Source organism: Ranitomeya variabilis, chromosome 2 (assembly GCF_051348905.1).
Source record: "Ranitomeya variabilis isolate aRanVar5 chromosome 2, aRanVar5.hap1, whole genome shotgun sequence".
NCBI classification, from domain to species: Eukaryota; Metazoa; Chordata; class Amphibia; order Anura; family Dendrobatidae; genus Ranitomeya; species Ranitomeya variabilis.
The window spans coordinates 459,622,045-459,641,253 of record NC_135233.1 but is presented as its reverse complement, the minus strand read 5'-3'; the positions used below and the strand labels follow the sequence as shown (position 1 = coordinate 459,641,253).

Here is a 19,209-nt window from a genome sequence, read left to right as displayed (position 1 = left end):
TGTTTTTTAGGGATCAGACTTGACCTTTTAGTTCTGATGACGCAAAAAGACATTTTGGACAGTTGTCGCTTCCAAACAAGGTCTATAAAGACATGGTTGGGAATGTTTGGTGTGAAAGAGCATGACTCGCCACACAGAGCTCGGACCTCAACCTCATGCAAAACCCGAGACCATAGATTGGAGAAGCCCGGTCATCTTCCCGACATCACAAATGTTCTTCTGGATGAAGGAGCAAAGATTCCCAGAGACGTCTGCAAAATCTTGTAGAAAACCTTCCCAGAATATTGAAGGATTTTTTACCTGCAAAGGGGCTGATTTGATAAATGTATGGATGTAGAAAGCTCCTGTAGGCGTCTCTATACTTTTGTACACACAGTGTATGTCACTAATGCCTGGACATGTACAACTTTGGTCACAAAGATGGCATATTACGTCCTATAAACGTAGAAAGGGAGATTGCTTATTCTCATGTTGTATGACAATGTTGGCAGTTGTAAGGATTTAAAACATACTTAGTTTTTCCAATATTATTTTCCTCCTTAGAGATAAAGCCGAGGTTCCTCTGTCAGTCAGATCACTTCGGTATGTAATATCTTGTATGTACTGGTCAACTTTATCCCTATTGGCTTTTCATAACTTTCCACTACTGAATACTTCTGTCTCACTGCCCTCACAGGTTCCTTATGCTGGATCCACAGGAGATGGAGGCTTTCGTGAACGCATATAAACTGATGCCTCTGAAACGACAGGTAACAATTAGGCCGGTGTCACACTAGCGAGTTTTACGGACGTATGAGAAGTGCAGAAAATACGGATTGCATACAGTACAATGATTCTCTGTGGCCCAGCTCCTATCTGCCGTATTTTACTGATCCGTATTATACGGTCTTGTACGGCCATAGAAAATCACAGCATGCTGCGTTTGTCACCGTATTGCGCAAAAAAATCGCCATTGAAAGTCTATGGGGGCGAGAAAAATACGGATTACACACGGACCATGCGTGTGACTTGCGAGAAATACGCACCGGTGTTCTCTAGAAAAGCCGGCAATTCAGTGCGGTGTACAGTAAAACCACACTGACAGAATAGAATAGGTAGAATAAATGTCCACAAATAGAATAGGTATAGGTATATATATATATATATATATATATATATATATATATATATATATATATATATATATATATATATATATGTGTGTGTGTGTATGTGTCACGTACTGTATATATGTTTTAACGAACATTTGAGCACATAAATCCATTAGATGTCGGTTTATTCAGTTGCCATGACAGCACAACGAGAGAGGGGATCCGCCCTTCAGGGACAGGAAACCTACAGACATAAAAGGGCGGTACCTCTCCCTCGCATCAGTTGGTTTCCTGTCCCTGCCAGCGGAACCTCTTCAGGCAGGCCTTATGAAGAAGGTCGAAGATTAGAAGGAATCCCACTCCTGACAGGCCGATACTGGTGGCGGGAGTCCCCCACCTCGGCTTAGCCAGGAGGCTGGAAGCACCACACGGCAGGGGAACTGTTTGTGTCGGTGGCGGCAGGAGGAAGCAGCCTACATGAAGGGGCTAGCCTCTATGGTGGTCTACAGAGCCGGCTACCTGGTGAGTATGGGGGCTCCTCCTGGGTAACTGCGCCTGCCGGGACTCTGCCGTCTGTCCGCGTCTCCGGGAGGCATGTGCATCGGTCGGGGATGCCGCTCGCGTCCTCGATCGCGTCTCGCTGTGCCGGCTGCAGCCGCGACCGGAAGTGACGCGGCTGGGCGGCGCGGTGTGATGACGCGTCGGGGCATGCGCAGTTGCGTCCTTGCGGCCGATGGCGATGCTCCGGCGTTTTGGCCGGTTAGATCCCGGGGAAGCGGCGATTGCGGCGGTCGGCAGCGGGGGCGGGGCCCAGGGGTAGAGCGGACCCTGCTGGTGGTGCCGGACTCGCCACTTCCTCTCCCTGCCGACCCCCATCCGGGGGTGGTACCTTTCCGGGGGCATTATTTAAGCCCTGCATGTAAGCCACAAGGTGTTCCTGGCCATTTTCCCTGCATAATGGAATCGCCAGACGGAACTTCACAGCAGCAGCAGCATCAGCAGCAGCACAATGTGGAATCGGAAGAGCCTGCGGTGATCTCCCAGCGCCGATCCAGTGGCAGCAGTCGCACTGGTACAGCTAGTAAGGCTCAAAAGTCAAATAAGTCCTCAGGCCGTAAAGAAAACCCGGCTAGAAAGGACCCCCCGTCTACGGTACCATTCACTGCAGGGCTGGGTAAGTGATCTACGTGAAAGTTCGCTTACTGATCATTGTCCTCCCTTGTATTCCCTCTCTCCTTACTAGGGGAGGAAATGCTTAACTAAATCCAGGCATAGACAGTGTGCCGAGTGTACTGAACCACTCCCTGATGGCCATAAAAAGACACTGTGTAAATCCTGTATACAGCGCCTGGTTGAGGAGGAGGCCCCTAACCTCACTTCTACACTAAGACAATTGGTTAGGCAAGAAGTGAGAGGCTCCATGAGGTCGCAAAAGGAGGCCAAAAAGAAAAAAGAGGAGTTATCCCCAGTCTCGGTGTCAGATTCAGACTCGAATGGACGGAGTTCTGACTCTCTCCCATCGTCGGTCTCATCAGAAGACATAGAGTCCATTCGAGCCTGTCTATCGCTCGACAGAATAAATAACTTAGTAAAAGCTGTCAACAACACGATGGGGATTGAGGAACCTCAGTCAGAATGTTCCATTCAGGATATCATGTTCAGGGGTCTGGATCGGAAATCACGGAGGTCCTTTCCTGTAGTGGAAAAAATCAAATCATTGATTTCAAGGGAATGGAAGAAGCCCGAAAGGAAAGGGTCACTTCCTCCAGCCTTCAAAAGGAGGTATCCCTTTGAGGAGGAAGCTTCATCCTCATGGGACAAAGTTCCGAAGCTGGATGCGGCAGTTGCCAGAGCGTACAAGAAAACGTCTCTTCCGTTTGAGGACCTGGGGAGTCTGAAGGACCCTTTAGATAGGAAAGCTGACGTGTTCCTTAAGGGAACCTGGGAAACATCAGCAGGTTCCCTGAGACCAGCAGTCGCAGCCACTTGCACAGCTCGGTCGCTGATGGTGTGGCTCGGACACTTGGAAGACCAACTCAAGAACAGGGTCCCTAGGAACGAGATCTTAGCCTCTATGCCCATTATACAGGACGCTGCTGCTTTCCTTTCTGATGCGTCGGCGGATTCAGTTAAACTTGCATAGTAATTGGGCCCAGGGACTATGGTCCCAATCAGAACAAGACTCGTCCTCCAACCTAAAAGAACTCTTAGCGGTGGAACGCGCTTTAAACAGTTTTCTTATACCCCTACAGGGTCGTCACGTCAGGCTGTTCTCGGACAACCAGGTAACCGTGACCTACATTAATCACCAAGGGGGTACACGGTCCAGTTCACTAATGGAGGTCGCGGATCGTATATTTCAGGTGGCCGAGAATCACCTACCATCCCTCACGCCACTTCATATAAAAGGAAAGCTCAACACCATGGCCGACTATCTAAGCCGCAACAAGCTCAGACAGGGGGATTGGTCTTTAAACCCAACCATCTTCAATCAGATCATTCACTTATGGGGATATCCAGAAATAGACCTTTTTGCCAGCCAAGAAAACAAAAAACTACACCGATTCTGCTCCTTAAATCCAAGAGACAACCCGTATGCAGTGGACGCTCTCATACCATGGCGCTTCAGTCTCGCATATGCTTTTCCCCGTCTAAACCTGATACCGATAGTTCTGAGGAAGATTCGGGAAGACGGGGCCCGCGTAATCTTGATAGCCCCGTTCTGGCCCAGGAGGTCATGGTTTCCTTGGCTGAGGAAGATGTCAGTCACTCAGCCATGGATCCTCCCAGAATTACCAAATCTCCTCTCTCAGGGTCCAATACTCCATCCACGAGTAGCCAACTTACACCTAGCAGCGTGGAATTGGAGAGGTCGCTGCTAAGGGGGAAGGGGTTCTCTAGGCATTTGGTTAATACACTTCTTAAAAGTAGGAAAGCCTCTACTACTACCATCTATGTCAGAATTTGGAAAAAGTTCTTGTCAGTTTCAGGGGCACAAATTGACCAAGAACCTTGTATTAATCAAATTCTAGAATTTCTACAAAAAGGTTTGGAATTAGGCTTAGCCACTAGCACTCTTAGAGTCCAAGTGTCTGCTCTAGGAGCACTGTACAATTCTAACCTAGCCAGCAATTACTGGATTTCTAGATTCTTCAAGGCGGTTACTAGATCTAGGCCTGTTATTAAGCAAAACATAGTTCCATGGGATCTAAATCTGGTTCTTTCAGCTCTAACACAAACTCCTTTTGAGCCTATTGATACTATTTCAGTAAAAATACTGTCGAATAAAACAGCCCTCTTAGTTGCTCTCACGTCTGCAAGAAGGGTTAGTGATCTACAGGCCTTATCTAGACAACCGCCATACATGCAGTTTAGAGAGGATAGAGTTATTATGAAACCTGATCCCCTCTATCTTCCTAAAGTAGCTACAAAATTTCATAGGTTACAGGAAGTGGTTTTGCCATCATTTTGTTCCAATCCCACTAATGATAAAGAACGTAATTTTCATTCCCTAGATGTGAGAAGATGCCTCCTTAAGTACATTGCAGTTACAGATCCCTGGAAGAAAGATAATTCCCTTTTATATCTTATCAAGGTGTTAGGGTTGTAGAGTATCCAAAAACACTTTAGACAGATGGATCAGGGAGGCGATATCTCTCGCTTATACTGCAGGTGGCGTTGAAATCCCAGAAGGTATTAAAGCTCACTCCACTCGGGCTGTAGCAACGTCCTGGGCAGAGAGGTCCGAGGTGTCGATTGAAGACATATGTAAGGCGGCCACATGGTCTTCTCCTTCTACCTTTCTGAAACACTATAGACTAGACCTGGGTAGCTCCTCTGACCTCACGTTTGGGAGAAGGGTGCTTGAGGCTATTATCCCTCCCTAATGTTTCTTATTTCTCTGAAAGTCTCTCGTTGTGCTGTCATGGCGACTGAATAAATACGTACGCTACTTACCTGGTAGCAGTGTTTTTTCAGGAGCCATGACAGCACCTTTATATTCCCTACCCTATTCTTTCTCGGATGGCTCAACACTTTCGCTATTTTCCTCTTTTGAAAAGATATGTTCGCTTAATTGTATCAAAGTTTATGCTGTTTATGTGTTACTAACCAAGGGGGTCCTCTCATGCTCTGAAACTAACTGATGCGAGCCCTTTTATGTCTGTAGGTTTCCTGTCCCTGAAGGGCTCTCTCTCGTTGTGCTGTCATGGCTCCTGAAAAAACACTGCTACCCGGTAAGTAGCGTACGTATTTTGCAAGCCTGCGAGAAAATATCGCAGTATGGATGCCATACGGATTACATACGGAGGATGCCATGCGCAAAATACGCTGCCACACCCTGCCTACGGATGACATACGGATCACTATTTTGGGAACGCTAATGCTGTGGTCCAACAGGTGTTCCTCCGGATAAGCCCCCAATAAACATACTCTCAAGCAGACATGTATTCTCAAAAGGGAGACCAGAATAAGCCCCTGCTAGAGCAAGATTGGGCATGTTTACGGCCAATACTTAATTCCCCAAATATCGTTGGGAGATAGTTGGCACAGCTTCGAGCTGCCAATCCTACCAAAATCAAAAGGGTTCTACCAATATTGGCTTTGTGTATAGGCTCCTTATTCTGGCTTCACTTACTACCGCATCAGGAGGTTCTAATACATAGAAAAGGTGGAAAATACCTTATAATTGGGCAAACGGCCTCACAGGTATCAGTAAATTTGAAGTCCGCGGCTCTGCTCGGCTCCCTATGCGAAGTGAGTTCACTCAAAAACTTGTACGTTAGGTTCTCCAAAATAATAGCGAAACGATGATTGGGGCTCAGATTTGGCAGCCATAGGCTACCGATGTGGCCTCTGAACTGGAGTCCTGCGAGTCTTTTTGCGCAACTCCATTTAGACCCGATAGGGCTGGTGTACTTAGTTTGTAATCCTTGTCACGGATGACAGTATCCCTCCGCTGATGAGTATTGTATGAGTCTTGTTATAGCCTTGAGCTTTTAGTTTTTTTTACAATTGTATTTATTTTTTCTGTGTGACATGGTACATATATTTTACTCCCTCCTATATGCTGTAGGTAAAATACTATTACTCTGTCGCCTCATTGGGGGACACAGGACCATGGGTGTTATGCTGCTGTCCACTAGGAGGCGACACTATGCATAATCTGAAAAAGATTAACCTTGGCTCCTCCTCTGCAGTATACACCCCTGGACGGCGTCAGCCTTCTCCAGTTTTTGCTTAGTGTCGCATAGGAGGCACAACCGGCCCCCCTTCCGCTTATAGCCCCACCTCTTTCCTGCCTTTAAATCCGGGGAGGTCCGGTTCAGATCCGACCCCCTCCCGTACTTCCGCACCAGCCTGGAGCCTTTCTGGGCATCAGGCATCTAATTAGGCCCCAGCTTCGGCCTAGCTGTAGCTGCTGCCTCCTCTCCGCCCCCTGGCCCGCCCCCCGGATGACAAATATGACACTCTACAGTGTCAATAAAGGGGGTGGATCGAGACAGAAAGGGCACGTTTTTACACAGCTTTGCCGCCTTTTTCTCAGCTCTCCGCCCCCTTTTCCCCCTGCTTCTTCTCCTCGGTGGCCATTTCTACTGCAGCAAGGATTAACCCTGCATCTCCCGGTCAGCAGGACCAGGCCAGCCAGTCTCCGGAGGGCACAAGACTGTGGATCTTCGGCGCTGGACCTAGGGGCATACTGGTGGGGTAAGATCACAGCTGGGTTGTTTTACTCAGGCTGTGAATCCATATTACCTATAAGGCTCCCCTATAGGTTTCTCTACCCCTGTAAGGTCCTCTGCAGCCAGCCCTTCTGCACTCCGTGCACTATTCCGGGCTCAAGGTCCAAGAGAACCAGGCAGGACTGCTATTATGCATTCTGTACAGCCTGCAGGACCGCTCTCCTCAGTGGCAGCACGTAACGCGCTGCCAGGACTGCATCCAGACTACTGCGTCAGAACCCCAAGAAGCCCCTGCCAATGCCTCGGTGTCTAATGCCACACCGGAATGGGTCACTCAGTGGTCGCAATCTATGACACAATCTATAGATAACCAAACCTCCACATTGCTTCGGGCTCTGCAGAGTCATGCCTCAGCTATGACCGCTACCCAGCAAAGGGAGAGCTTGACTCAGGAACAGAACGACCTGGCACATCCACATCTAGGTTAGGACGCAAGAGGACCCATAGGTCAAGTCCATCTGCGTCATCCCATAGCACACAGTCATCCCCTTCTAGGGAGAGACACCGTAGTTCCAAGTCATCTAGACCGTCCCCTTCCAGGGGCAGACAATGCAGATCTCCGCAGTCCCCGACCAGAGAAGGCCTCCTCCCCAGCTCACCCAGCAGGAGACGCCTCAGTGATATACTGGATTCGGAAGGCATCTGCGACTCTGACTCAGACAGGGAAACGGAGGGGTCCCTGATCCCAATCCCCCCTAGCAATACAACGCTAGTCGAGGACATAATCTCTTCCATCCATCGGGTGCTGGACATTTCTAATCTGCCACCAGAGGATTTCCTTTGAAGGACCTCTGAAGCCGCCTAAGGTTTTTCTCTAACCACCCAGAGTTTAAAGCGATCCTTATAGAGCAGCTCTCACAGCCTGAGAAAAAATTTGCTAATCGCAAATATCTGGAGGCAAGGTACCCTTTCCCACAGAAGGACACCAAGGAATGGACAGATCCACCCAAAGTGGACCCCCCAGTCTCTAGACTAGCAGCACAGACTCTCCTTTCACTGCCAGATAGCTCAACCCTCAGGGACGCAGCAGACTGGCAGTTAGAATGCATGGCTCGTTCAATTTTCGAGGCGGCAGGGGCCTCCCTGGCTCCCGTGTTCGCTTCAGTTTGGGCTGCCAAGGCCATACTGGCTTGGGCCAAAAATTTACAAGCTGGCCTCCAAGCATCTGCTCCTGAGCTGTCGGACCAAGCGGTTCAAATAGCAGTTGTAGCAGATTACATGCTTCATGCAGCTCTGGATTCAGCAAGGGGCGTAGCGGGGATAGCATCAAACGCCACCACGATTCGACGTATCCTCTGGCTGCGAAATGGAAAGCGGACACAGCCTCAAAGAAGTTCCTCACGCACCTTCCATTATCTCAGTAGGTGACTTTTCGGTGAAAAGTTGGACACGATGATATCAAACGCCACCGGGGGGGAATAGTACCTCTCTTCCTCAACTGAAACCTATACGCACTTACAAGAAGTGTAACAAAACCGATTCCGATCCTTTCGGAATTCCTCGGGCTGGTCCGTCTCGCATCCAGCACAAAATCGTAACCGTTCCCCACACAGGGACAACTCATGGTCGACGCAAAAGTCGGACAAGACCTGGCAGTTAAAAGCAGGCCAGTCAAAGCCCAAAGGAGGTAAACCTCAGATTTTTTTTTTCCTCCTCATGACTCACGGACCCCGGAAGAGATCCCACCTGTAGGCAGCCGACTTTGCTCTTCCAGCAAGTCTGGGTGCCTACTACAGAAGACAGGTGGGTCAGGGAACTAGTGTCTTCTGGATACAAGACAGAGTTCAGCCTCCAACCCAACGAACCGAGTCTTCCTCTCTGTTCCCCCCCCAAACCGCCAGCCAAGGCTCGTGCCTTCCACCAAGCGGTTCCCTCGCTTCTTCAAGCAGGAGTCATAGTACCGGTTCCCACGGCCGGGCGCTTCCGAGGGTTCTACTCCAATCTATTCGTAGTCCCCAAGAAAGCAGGCAGCGTACGGCCCATACTGGACCTAAAACAACCCAACAAATATGTACGGGTTTGTCACTTCCGCTGGAGTCCCCTTTGGTCCATCATTGCGTCCATGGAGAATGGAGAGTATCTCGCCTTCATAGAAATACAAGACGCATACCTGCATATACCGATTGCACCTGCTCGTCAGAGTTTTCTCAGGTTCGCAATCGACCAGGACCACTACCAGTTCGTGGCTCTTCCGTTCGGACTCGCCACAGCTCCCAGAGTGTTTACCAAGGTCATGGCAGCCACCATGGACGTCCTGCACTCCAGAGGCACAGTAGTCGTTCCATACCTGGACGATCTACTCATCAAGGCTCCTACCTTCAAGGACTGCGAGCTCAGCGTCTCAATCACAATCGACACTCTGAGTCGCATGGGCAGATTAGTCAACCTACAAAGGTCATCACCAACCTCTCTGACCTTCCTGGGAATGCTATACAACACCTCCAGGGGTCTAGTGCTCTTTCCCACGGACAAGGCACTGGCTCTCCATCTAGGCGTTCGCATCCTCCTCTACAAACCCCCTCGATCTCTCCGGTTTGCCATGAGTCCTCGGCAGGATGGGGACAGTAATAGAAGCGGTCCCAATTTGGCCCAGTTTCACTTCAGGCCTCTCCTAGGCTTTTACTAAGGAGAAGTAAATAAAATATGTCATGCTAACTATAAGAGTAGCCGGGTAGGGAAAAAGGGAAGGGGAGTCCAAGGGGAGGAAGGGACCAGGCGGTGATTTGCAAGTAGTGCACAATACAGGCGACTCTGTAGAGAAGGATAAACACATTAGTATCATAATAAGGGTCGGGTATAGCAAGAATAAGTATATAGGTTTATCGGACTAGAAGGAGTATCCCCATATATAGCACAGTGTCACAATATGTCATACAAAATGAGTATGCAGCCAACAAACCATATCACCTTAGAAATGGACCACAAATATATCTATGATAAATATGAAAAAATACATGAAAAAATGAAATACAATGAGTTACTCTCCCCCACCTTTTTGAGCGTACCCCCACATATCATTTTGATGTACAGCCATACCTACTTGGCATATTACAAGAGCAGTTGGGTATGTAATTAATTTTCTCTCTCCCTACCTCTTTTTCCCTACCTTCACTTCCACCACCATGCACCCATCGGAATGAGATTTACTTGATGTTGTAATTTTCTCTGTATACACTGTTATATTTTCTGATTATTGTTCCTCTTTGTATAATATTCAATGGAGTTTACTGAAGAAGGTCTAGTGCTGACCGAAACGTTTATTTTGGACTGCAACAAGAAATCTTTCTTTTGCATCTGACGCTAATAAGTTGAGTGCCAAATCATTATATTGTATGTCATTAGGACCATGATCAGGGCACGGAAGCCAGCCTCTGCCAAGATCTATGACCCTACCTGGAAAGTTCTCTTTACCTGGTGCGAATCTCGCGGCCAGACCCCATTCCCTTCTTCCCTCCCCGAACTACCTGTTTTTTTTCTCCAATCGGGTCTGGAGGCCAGGCTGTCCCTGGGCTCGCCTAAGAGCCAGGTGTCCGCCCTCTCAGTGCTTTTTTTCAAAGGCGCATTGCTACCAATTTGCGAGTAAGGACTTTTCTTCAGGGGGTTTCCCGATTGGTTCCCCCCTACAGACGACCACTAGAGACGTGGGACCTCAACCTGGTCCTGACAGCATTGCAGGGACCACCCTTCGAACACCTTAAGGAGGTCCCGCTCTGCCTTCTCTTCCAGAAGGTTTTTTTTTTTCCTGGTGGCAATCACCTCGCTACGCAGGGTGTCTGAACTGACAGCACTCTCCTGCAGACGGCCTTTCCTGTTTTTTTCACCAGGACAAGGTAGTTCTCTGTACGGTCCCATCCTTCCTTCAGAAGGTTGTGTCCAACTTCCACCTCAATGAGGAAATTTCTCTGCCTTCCCTTTGTCCGGTCCCGGTTCATAGAGTGGAAAAGGCTCTGCATGCGCTTGACCTTGTCAGGGCATTGCGTATATATGTGTCTAGGACTGCGTACTTCCGGAGGTCTGATCCCTTTTCCTTCTTTCGGAAGGCGGCCGCAAGGGTCTGCCAGCTTCCAAAGCTACCCTTGCCAGGTAGATCACATCCACCATACAAGAGGCCTACCGCATTAAGAATTCTCCTCTTCCAGTCGGTATTACGGCACACTCTACACGGGCGGTAGGGGCCTCCTGGGCCATTCGGCTCCAGGCTTCCTCACAACAAGTGTGTAAGGCGGCAACTTGGACTAGCCCACACTGGTTTACTAAACACTACAGGGTTCATACCCAGTCCTCAGCGGAAGCGAGCCTGGGTAGATGTGTTCTGCAGGCGGCGGTGCCCCAAGTATAAGGGCCTGTCTGCACAATATTCGTCCATTGCTTCCCACCCAGGGACTGCTTTGGGACGTCCCATGGTCCTGTGTCCCCCAATGAGGCGACAGAGTAAAGGAGATTTTTTGTGTACTCACCGTAAAATCTTTCTCTTAGCCTTTAATTGGGGGACACAGCTCCCACCCTGTTGCCCTTTTCGGGCCGTTGTTACTGTTGAGTTCTCATATTGTTCTTTGAGCTCGTACATAGTGGCCTTCCTATAAGCATGTCTATGTCATTCATGTTGCGTCCTCCTACTGCTTTTGCACAAAAGTGGAGAAGGCTGTTGCCGTCCAGGGGTGTATACTGCAGAGGAGGAGCCACGGTTAATCTTTTTCAGATTATGCATAGCGTCGCCTCCTAGTGAACAGCAGCATAACACCCATGGTCCTGTGTTCCCCAATTAGAGGCTAAGAGAAAGAGATTTTACGGTGAGTACACAAAAATCTCCTTTTTGTTTTAAAAAAAGTCCTATCAGATAGACACCTTACCCGTTCAAAATAGATGTAAGGTCTGAGAAGTTTTCAGATTTTAATGTATACTAAAGGAATTTTTATATACGGTGTGTCTCCCAGCAGAATTTATTTTGGTAATTGCACATTTATGTTGTCTACTTGTATAATTGAAAGACTAGTTTGAAACAGTTTGTGCTTTCAAAATCATCGTTTTGCTGGACAAAATTGATTAGTCAACATAAAGATATAGAAATTACATAGTAATCTATGTGTTCAAATTTGCATTTAGAAATTAAAAGTTAAGAAAAAAAAAACCTCAGGTCCCACCGAGATTTGAACTCGGATCGCTGGATTCAGAGTCCAGAGTGCTAACCATTACACCATGGAACCTCCTATCGTTGATATATCTGGTGCTTCCACTTTGGGGGAAAAAAAGGACACACTAATGTGTGTTAATCTTTGTGCTATAGTTTTTCTAGTCACCACACCCTGTCCTCTTCCAACGTATTTTTACATTTTGGAAATTTTATATAAAGTCCATTCATACTGGACGAACAGGACGCCGATCACCAGACCAACAATCAAAACATTTATTCTTTAAAGTGAACTGATCATTTGAGTTGCCTGAAAGATCATCTATCAGCAGGTAGAAAAAGTCCGCCTTATTTATTGGAGAGAAGCCAATCTGCTAGAAACTTGGCCTGCTGAGAAGTGTCATGAAATACTATACACGGGCAGGGGAGGGGAACAAAACATTAGCCTCCCTCTTCAGACGTGGAGAGGAAAAAAAACCAAACCTTTCTCCATTCTGACAATCGGACCCCACTCAAATGTTGTGCAAAAACAGTCTGATTATAATTATTTTTTTCACGTCATCATAGACTTGCATTGCGGATTTTGATCTGACACTTGCATCAAAATCAGACGTCTCCGTTTTTGTTTTGTTTTTTTCATTATTATTTTTACCTCTATATCCTGGGCCATACTCTGATATATATATTTAAATCCAGTTTTTGTGTAAAAGCTGGGTTCACCCATTCACCCTTTATCTATATCTCTCATCATGCATATTTCATGAGTAGAGATGGGCGACACCTGAAGGTTTGGGTTCGGCCAGTTACAAAAAGTACCTGAACAGTATCTGAACCTGGATCCTATTCACTTGAATGGAGGGGCCCGAACAGCTAGTGTTTGCTACGATACGATGTCATATGCATGACATCGTAGCAAACACTGCTTCTGATTGGCGGTGAAATCATCCCCGCCGGTCAGAGAGCCTCAGTCCCACTCTGTTAAAGAAAACACTGTGAGCGTTCAGCTATGATTGGAAGTGTAGCGTTCATCTTCGGTCACTGGTGTCAGCTGATGGAAGCTAGAAAACCAGTAAGTCAATCCTCGTTAGTATAGTGGTAAGTATCCCCGCCTGTCACGCGGGAGACCGGGGTTCGATTCCCCGACGGGGAGGCATATAACTTTTTTTTCAGTGTGTCTTCTGAGACAATTTCCATTTTCCACACTTACTGCACTTATCATTACTTTGGTTGCTTCAAGGAACTTAACAAAATAAATATGGTTCTAGCAGATGTCATTTTGCTTCACAAGGGTCACAGGAAAAAGTATGGACACTCACCAAGCATGTGAGGTTCCATGGTGTAATGGTTAGCACTCTGGACTCTGAATCCAGCGATCCGAGTTCAAATCTCGGTGGGACCTTAACTTTTTTTTTCTCTATTTCTTTTCTCTTTTTCTACAAACACACCAAATACAATATTAAATGGGTTGCAAACTGGTGGATTAAAATGAACCTGTTGAGATTGATGCTGTCCTCGCCACAGGCAAGAAAATACCAACAGGACGTTGCAATATTAACCCCTTACCGACATCGGACGTACTATACCGTCCGATGTCGGCTCCCCTGCTTTGATGCAGGGCTCCGCGGTGAGCCCGCATCAAAGCCGGGACATGTCAGCTGTTTTGAACAGCTGACATGTGCCCGCAATAGGCGCGGGCAGAATCGCGATCTGCCCGCGCCTATTAACTAGTTAAATGCCGCTGTCAAACGCAGACAGCGGCATTTAACTACCGCATCCGGCCGGGCGGCCGGAAATGACGTCATCGCCGACCCCCGTCACATGATCGGGGGTCGGCGATGCATCAGGAAGGTAACCATAGAGGTCCTTGAGACCTCTATGGTTATTGATCCTCGGTAGCTGTGAGCGCCACCCTGTGGTCGGCGCTCACAGCACACCTGTATTTCTGCTGCATAGCAGCGATCTGATGATCGCTGTTATGTAGCAGAGCCGATCGGGTTGTGCCTGCTTCTAGCCTCCTATGGAGGCTATAGAAGCATGGCAAAAGTAAAAAAAAAAAAAGTAAAAAAAAATGTGAAAAAAATAAAAAAAACATAAAAGTTTAAATCACCCCCCTTTCGCCCCAATCAAAATAAATCAATTAAAAAAAAATCAAACCTACACATATTTGGTATCGCCGCGTTCAGAATCGCCCGATCTATCAATAAAAAAAAAGTATTAACCTGATCGCTAAACAGCGTAACGAGAAATAAAATCGAAACGCCAGAATTACGTTTTTTTGGTCGCCGCCATATTGCATTAAAATGCAATAACGGGCGATCAAAAGAACGTATCTGCACCAAAATGCTATCATTAAAAACGCCAGCTCGGCACGCAAAAAATAAGCCCTCAACCGACCCCACATCACGAAAAATGGAGACGCTACGAGTATCGGAAAATGGCGCAATTTTATTATTTTTTTTTTTTGCAAAGTTTGGAATTTTTTTTCACCACTTAGGTGAAAAATAACCTAGTCATGTTAGGTGTCTATGAACTCGTACTGACCTGGAGAATCATAATGGCAGGTCAGTTTTAGCATTTGGTGAACCTAGCAAAAAAGCCAAACAAAAAACAAGTGTGGGACTGCACTTTTTTTTGCAATTTCACTGCACTTGGAATTTTTTTGCCATTTTCTAGTACACGACATGGTAAAACCAATGATGTCGTTCAAAAGTACAACTCGTCCCGCAAAAAATAAGCCCTCACATGGCCAAATTGACGGAAAAATAAAAAAGTTATGGCTCTGGGAAGGAGGGGAGCGAAAAACGAACATGGAAAAACGAAAAATCCCACGGTCATGAAGGGGTTAATAGACCTGTAAGATACTGTATTATTCACAATTTTCTTTATCTGTTTGTACCTAACATAATTATTTACAAGGTCATGTAACCTTATAAATGGAGGCAAGTAACAAACTTTTTTCTAACCTGTGTTTAGACTGTGATCACCTGTATGGGGACCCTGAAGAAGAACATGGCAGATGAAGATGCTGTGTGCTGCCTCGTGATAGGTACAGAGAGCGGAGAAATATTTATACTGGATCCAGAGGCATTTACTATATTGACCCGGGTGAGCTGCTTGTATGTGATTTTATCTAGATTGATTTTACAAAATACGCAATTGTATAGATGTCGGTGAGAAATCGATGTGTGTATCAATTCGTCACACTCTGATCTCTAGGAAGGATGATTAAAGGGAACCTGTTAATTAATTCATGTTGCCCAAACCACTGGCAGCATGAAACAGAACCTGGTTGCACCAATTTAGTTAATTGACAGGTCTCTACCGACTGCTGCTCAGTCATAAACCACACACTCATCGGGATGTCTTCAGAGTTACAAGATCAATATTATAATAACCTATAAAAATTCTTCACAAATAATAAATAATCTTTTATTTTTAATAAATAATATTTTATTTTTAAATTAAATATAATAATAGCTCCAAGAAAACAAATAATAAAATCAACTAAAAAGATAACATATCCAATGAGAATAATAGCACTCTAACATGATGATAAAATGAAGTCAATGAGAGGCATAAACGTGATAAGCAATTATAAATATTAAAGTTTATTATATAATTATCAAAATGCAATGAACATATACATGGCAATAAAGTCTGCAAAAACAGCAAACCTTTCAGGAATTATGTATATAATAGATCGCACAAAATCAATATATTCCTGAAGCCTTGAGTTACGAAACGCGCGTCGAGGTGCTTGTGTGCCCTCCCCATTAGGTTTCTTACCCCGGAGTTATTAACATCAATAATATAGTTGAAGAATATCTCTGACCAGACAGAGCTCCTGTTACGAGATGAATGAAGAAATGGTTCTCCTGCACCCACCCCGTCTGATTGCTCTTGGTCAAATATATGCGCCCATGTCATGAGGCCCTTTTGCTGACCAATTTTGAGACACTTTGGGAGGCGCTGGAGCATACATATGCTTTCTGTTGCCTTTATTCAAAATATTTTTTGGATGCTTTAGGTCATTTGCACAATAAAGAGAATCTATCACCAGGTTTATGTTGCCCCTATTAAGGGTATCATGAAGTGGTGACTGAGAGCTTGAACGCCTTGGAGGGGTTTTCTGAAGTTGAATCTTCAGAAGCGCACTGCTCCCATCATAGCCTTCTGACAAATGAAAACAGGGATCTGCCCAACATCTACCTACTATGGAAGGCTTATACATGATCAGAGACTTCCTCTAGGTTTTTTAGCTTATGCATAATGCAAATAAAAGCTGTGCGCCAGTGAATCTTTACCTTTAAAAAAATAATCCTCATTATTACAGGTCGGTCTTCCCAGCGTCCCAGCTCTTCTGGATGTAAATGGACAGTATGATATTGAATACCGCATTACTGTGGCGTGTCGCAATGGGAATGTATACATCCTCCGCAGGTATGGTGCTGTATTCAACTTTGTTTGTGGTTGGAGATCAAAATACTAGCACATGGAAGGATAAAGGCTTCATCAAACAGTTTTTGCCTCAGTTTTGGCATAAAAATGTTTGAAAATGGCAGTCTTGCAAAAAACTTTTGTCATTTTGTACGTATGGCAATCCCAGCTAGCTCAACAACTCTTTTGTAGAATGGACGGACCTTAGTTGGAGGGGGCATGGTTGAGCGCGACCAACAAATTCATAAAACGTTTCGCCACAAAAGTAGAAAATGTAGTACAGTCCACCAAATGGAGTACATTTCTAGCAGTGGCACACGGCAGCTAAAAGATGCACCAAATTAAGAGGTGCATGACTCTTAATGAGTCTCGTCCATTTTACTCCAGTGCGATCTTCATCAAGATTTGGCGATAAATGCGACAGGTTTTTTTGAATATATGGGTCAAAACGTTTTAAGAGGTTTTATGAAATGGCAGCAGGATGATCCTTCAAAATATCCTGGAGAGACATAGGGCAAAAATACCTCCAAGCCAATCCTCGTTAGTATAGTGGTAAGTATCCCCGCCTGTCACGCGGGAGACCGGGGTTCGATTCCCCGACGGGGAGGCATTACATTTTGTTTTGTTTCATCTTTGTGTCGTCGAATAACCATAAACATCTTCTCCATAACAATAAAATAAAATAGTTGCTATTGCCGCATCTAAATGTCCGGTCTATGAAGGTATAAAATTAACCCCTGCAGTAAATTGATTAATTGTAAATAAGCCAGAATTGGGGTTTTTCGGTCCTTTAAGAAAAGTGCAATAAAAACGGATGCGAGCAAACCCCGCCTACATTTTCTGCAGTCGTAATGCGAAATAGCAATACAATTGGGTTTCTTATAAAATGTCAGCAGCTGCTCCCCCTAGTGGTTAAAGTTAAAAAATATCAAAACATTTTTTAAAAACTTTTAAAGGGAACCTGACAGCTGACACATGCTCACTGTTCCACAGGCATCATGTATCAGATTTGCTGTATGATGTAATTTATGTATGTTAGAGTCAGAAACACTGTGGCCTTACAGAGAAAATTTGTCTTTAAGAGCTACCCGGGACTGGGCCGCACGGGATGTCAATTGGACTGGCGGCGTCTCCCTGCCCCTTGCCAGTCAGTGTTTCCCAAAACTGTAGACCTCACAGGCTTTATGAATCATGATTCATGATCAAAATGTTTTTTTTTTTTTTAAGATGTATAATGAAGCAGCGAAATGTTCCTTCACCGTATTCTGGAGGGATTTGTGCCAGTTGTGCTGGACATCCAGTCCTCGTTAGTATAGTGGTCAGTATCCCCGCCTGTCACGCGGGAGACCGGGGTTCAATTCCCCGACGGGGAGGTGTTATTTTTTATTTATTTATTTTTTTGACCACCTCACGTCCCCAAAAAAGTTCAGTACAAACAGATAAAAAAAAAATCTGATGTACCCCAAAATGGTATCGGAAAAAGATCAACTCACCACTCAAAAACAAGCTCTAACACGTCTCCATCAATTGAAAAGAAAAATATATAAAGATTAATATTTATTATTTTTAAATTGCTTTACATTTTATTTTTGATGTTTGATTTATTTTAAAGCCGTTGCCACAACAAGGAACTTATATGATCAATTTTTATTACTTTTTTTTTTATGTAGGCACGATGACAAAAAAATCTATTCTGGTGTTTTTCATTTATTACTTTACGGATCGCTTTAATTAATTTTACATATTTGTTTTGATAGCTCGAAATTATTGCGGAATTGGGGATACCAAATATGTTTTATTTGGGGTTCAAATTTTATTTCTTTTTTTTAAATTATTTTTACCTCTCCTTAGGAGTCTTAGTACCTGTGATTGTCCGATCTATAGAGCGGGGCTCAGAAACCAAAGCCCTTTCTGTACACCAGCACCCGACATGGGAAGTACTAGCACTGGATCCAGCACATAAATAAACCTTCACATTTATTAGGAACTTCATTAAAAACAGAAACAACCAAAACAATAGTGCATATTAGTCCAGTAGAATAACGAGCCCCAGAAATGGCACGCCTGGTTGACGCGTTTCAGACCTGAACTAGTCCTTTCTTATAACCTGAGCTACACGCAAAACAAGTGAAATTTCAAAGTCCCTTCCTGATAAAACCTAAATAATAAATACACAAATATACTATTCCCAGGAAACATATCAATAACGGAAAATTAAATTAAATCGGTACAGAGATTCATTCCCTGTGGGTAGGAAGAATCCAACATAAGGATCCAAAATGAGCATGTTTTCGGTCGCTTGTCCTCTGCGATGGGTCAACCCTGTCAATTCCAAAATATTTAAAACCCACCTAAATTCCCTTTGTTTTTGTTTTTTAAAAAATTGGTTGTGTTAAGAGTTGGAGTCGACCTGTCATTTCAGGTGAACTGGCAGCAGCAAGTTTGTGTCTGTCTGTAGCTCCTTCCCCTCTCCTCTCCATAGATGCTTATGGGCAGCAACTGTCATCTCATCTCAGCTGTGTCTTCCCTATAATGCAAGTTTGACACCCACTGACCAGGGCTGTGGAGTCGGTAGGTTAAGGCTATGTGCACACGCTCAGGATTTTTTGCGTTTTTTTTTTTCCGCGTTTTTTCGGCCATTTTCCACGGAAAAAACGCATACGTAAGCATCCTATCATTTTTAATGCATTCCACAATTTTTGTGCACATGCTGCGTTTTTTTCCGCGAAAAAAAACACATCGCGGTAAAAAATGCAGCATGTTCATTAATTTTGCGGATTTTTTTTTGCGTTTTTGCCGCTATATTATTGCA

At 45.2% G+C, this 19,209-nt stretch overlaps 1 protein-coding gene and 2 non-coding genes across 3 annotated transcripts in view; 2 read left to right on the top strand and 1 right to left on the bottom strand.

The window, feature by feature from the left end:
* Positions 1–19,209, top strand: part of BBS1 (Bardet-Biedl syndrome 1) — a 45,961-nt gene that overhangs the window by 6,365 nt on the left and 20,387 nt on the right. The window contains exons 6-9 of the mRNA XM_077287433.1: positions 544–582; positions 677–749; positions 14,934–15,065; positions 16,294–16,400. Of these exons, the coding sequence (XP_077143548.1) occupies positions 544–582; positions 677–749; positions 14,934–15,065; positions 16,294–16,400 (351 nt within the window). The remainder of the gene's footprint in view (positions 1–543; positions 583–676; positions 750–14,933; positions 15,066–16,293; positions 16,401–19,209) is intronic.
* TRNAQ-CUG (transfer RNA glutamine (anticodon CUG)) lies at positions 11,965–12,036 on the bottom strand. Its single transcript has one exon. It is a non-coding gene; the product is annotated as a tRNA-Gln (tRNA).
* Positions 13,288–13,359, top strand: TRNAQ-CUG (transfer RNA glutamine (anticodon CUG)). The gene has a single exon. It is a non-coding gene; the product is annotated as a tRNA-Gln (tRNA).